Source organism: Limulus polyphemus, unplaced genomic scaffold, assembly GCF_000517525.1.
Source record: "Limulus polyphemus unplaced genomic scaffold, Limulus_polyphemus-2.1.2 Scaffold6324, whole genome shotgun sequence".
NCBI lineage: Eukaryota > Metazoa > Arthropoda > Merostomata > Xiphosura > Limulidae > Limulus > Limulus polyphemus.
Genome location: NW_013671934.1, coordinates 26729 through 29882, shown reverse-complemented (window position 1 = coordinate 29882; position 3154 = coordinate 26729). Strand labels below are relative to the sequence as shown.

Genomic DNA, 3154 nt, shown 5'->3' with positions numbered 1-3154 from the left:
GTTTTATTTAAGAAAGGACTTGTGTCGCAAAAGTTTCGTCGGAACGAATTGACGGGAAATCAATTAACAAACGGAAACGTAACAAGGCCTAGGATGAGATGGTTGAGTAAAGTGTAGAGACGAGAACGATAGAAACGTGGTAATGAATGCAGTTAAAACATTTTCAGTATTACAAAAAAGTTCGAAAACATTTTAATTAAATGCAGATAACGTGGTTGCCTGCGACGAACAACCAATAGGTACCTTAATTAAACTTTGAATAAGTGTTCAACGTACAGGAGATTCTAACCGTGAACCAGTAAGGACACGTTATCGTTGTACAAGTAATAACTTTCATGGTAAGACTTAGAATGTAACATCCAACCTAAATCAGGTTTCCAGATGTGATAAAAATAAAGTATTTCTACCTACTCAATGCAAAGTAATGAAATCACTTTAACATTAATTAACTTTTTACCCAAACACACTATGTTTATATATACACATTATTCCGTAAACCTTTCCTTTGATTTTTTTTCAATGTACGGTAAAACAAAACATAAAAATAACTGCGAAAAACAAAATTAAAGTAACAACAGCCCAACTGCGAGACTCGTGGCTCCAAGAAGAACCTCCAACTTGTTGGTGCTGGGGCTTGAGTTCCCGCTAAACTTGTCACACTTTCCTGCTTCAATAATGGTAGCCACAAAACCTAAGATCACGTCCCTGGCCTTTCTACAATCCTTTGTCAAACGCCTTATACAATGAGATACGTCCTTGCCATAACTGGAAAACACACACAAAAAAAAACATGACATTGTATTCAAATATTCTTATCATTTTTATTTCCGAAACTAATATTTTTAGTTAATTTGTTTTGTTTTTGAACGAGATACTCTTTCTTACTTTACAACAAGGACGTAAACAAATAACCGGAATTTCAGGTTCGCTTATTCAAATATTTTCAGTATTTCCCCGTGTAATTAAAAAACCCTCCTGTTGGCTGTGTTTTCGTTACCATAACAACACTATCGTCGTCATTCGCCCCCTACACTCCACGAATATTCAACCCATAAATATTTCAACCCCAGTACAATCCAAACCCCTATCAAATATACGAATGTTTTGGTTTGGTAAATAGGTGCAACCATGTTTAATGATAGAAGTTAAAATTAAAAATAACAACAGGCAAGATAACCAAATAATGGGTTACATTTAAATTCACTCAGAAACGACTTGTCATTCTAATCAAGTAATTTTTATCGCACTGAATCCAGCTTTAATTAGATCACTTAAAATATTTTAAATTAAACATTTTAATTATATATCACTGTTACAAAAGTTTTCAGTTTGAGAGCATTTCGAACACTCGATCAAAATATTTGCTCACTCACGTGCATAAGTGTTTGGAAAGTAATTTGTTGCTGACATCAGCAGCGTGAGTTTTCTGTATGCACTGCTGGAAAGACGTAATGTTACGGCGAAATCTTTCGACACACTCGTATCCGTCTGCTTCATAAAAGCCTTCACAAAAAACAAAATCGTAGGAACTGGGTAACATCTAAAAACTTTAAATTAACGTCGGCGAGTTAAAACCCTATCGACAAGAATTAAACTTAAACAAGTACATACGAAATGATTGTCAATTACATAATATGAAAGTATATTAATAACAAAACTTCCGAACATTATGAGTCTATAATTTGGTTTCTCATTCTTCGTCTAAGATTTCACTTTTTTAATCGTCAAGATCAACGTAGCTGATACTAATTATCACTAAACCACTAGAGCAAAAAAGAGGTATCTGTATTAGTGTAGATGGGTTCGTGAGGGAGTGAATTTGGAGCTTTCAAAGATAATATCAACGTTATTGAGGATAGTATGTGGGTTTGAGTAAAATAGCTGACTTCGACACTCAGATGTCAATGCGACGAAGGCAGTTTTAAAATATATTATGTTACTGGCTTTACATTTAAATAAATAACTTCAGAAACAAGATACGGCAGATATTAAGCGCTGTTCTTACACGATTGTCGAGGAAACCTGGTTTTCAAAAGTGGTTTATTTTTTTTATATTGAATATTAAGGGGCACAATCCCCGTTAATGAAAAATTGGGTTAGATTTGTCCCTATAATTATGAAGAGATGATAATTGTATTGGGTTTCTACTTGAATATCGTGTCACTGATTTCAAGAAAAACAGAATGTTTTAAATAAGAAACGAAATGCTTTATTTAATAATCCCCCGCTTTCGGACTGAAGGATAATCCTTCATGGGGGTTAGAAGGCCCTTCACCAGGGATTAGAAGGACGTACATCAGGGGATAGACGGTCTTTCATCACAGATTAGATGGACCTACATCATGGGTTAGAAGGTATAACAAATAACTTACTGTCAGGACATGTTACAACGTTTCCATTGTAATTGTGAGTTTTTAAAATAAAAATTAAACAAACTAGTCAAAAACAGAAAGTGTCACATAACACACACACACAAAGCAGGGCACAAGCTACAAAGTGGGTTAAATAACATGCATTCTATCATAACCCACAACTTGGAGGAAACAGCATCTATCAAGCTTAACCTTTGTTCATATGTTGAATAGAAAAGTAGCAGGTTGAATTTATCTGTTTTAGTCTTATTGTTTAGTTAAGGCACAGACAGGTGTATAATTTAATATAAAACTTAGATTCTGTTTTCATTCCTCTAATGAAGTTCAACATACTTCTTAAGTTCTTTTCTTTGTTGTTACATAAATAATCCAAGCCAGTGGTCATAATGTTGGTGTATTCTCGTAGATTGCTTCGTTCCGATTCTCTCAAACAATTCATTTCTTGAAACTTTTGCGAACATTTGATGGTTGATTTTAAGTACCTAAAAATAATCTGATGTCAGTTTACAGAAAAATAAAATTTCACTGATCTATAAGAAAAGAAAAATTCTGAAATCCTATCTGTAAAGTGTAAAACAAACAACATTTATAGGCATGGCAAAATAGAACTTTTTTTGGCCTAATATTCCAATTTCTACCTTGAGCATTGCAGTCAATCATTCAGTTGCAAACCAAAATCACTCATGCCTATTTTTACATTAAATTTTATTTTTTCTTCTAAGTTATATAGTCAGAAATTATGTAATCGCATAAAATCATAAATAATATTCAACGTTAAACTG

The 3154-nt window shown here is 33.3% G+C and overlaps 1 protein-coding gene across 2 annotated transcripts in view; it reads right to left on the bottom strand.

Annotated features, from left to right (window-relative positions):
* Positions 1-6: 6 nt before the first annotated feature.
* The window catches only part of LOC106473610, a 23319-nt gene continuing 20171 nt past the window's right edge, over positions 7-3154 (bottom strand). For both annotated transcript variants that reach the window (XM_022402007.1, XM_013934292.2), the window contains exons 3-5: positions 2706-2854; positions 1374-1503; positions 7-765 (exon numbers count right to left, since the gene is read on the bottom strand). In XM_022402007.1, coding sequence (XP_022257715.1) covers positions 564-765; positions 1374-1503; positions 2706-2854 — 481 coding nt within the window. In that variant the 3' untranslated portion in view covers positions 7-563. The remainder of the gene's footprint in view (positions 766-1373; positions 1504-2705; positions 2855-3154) is intronic.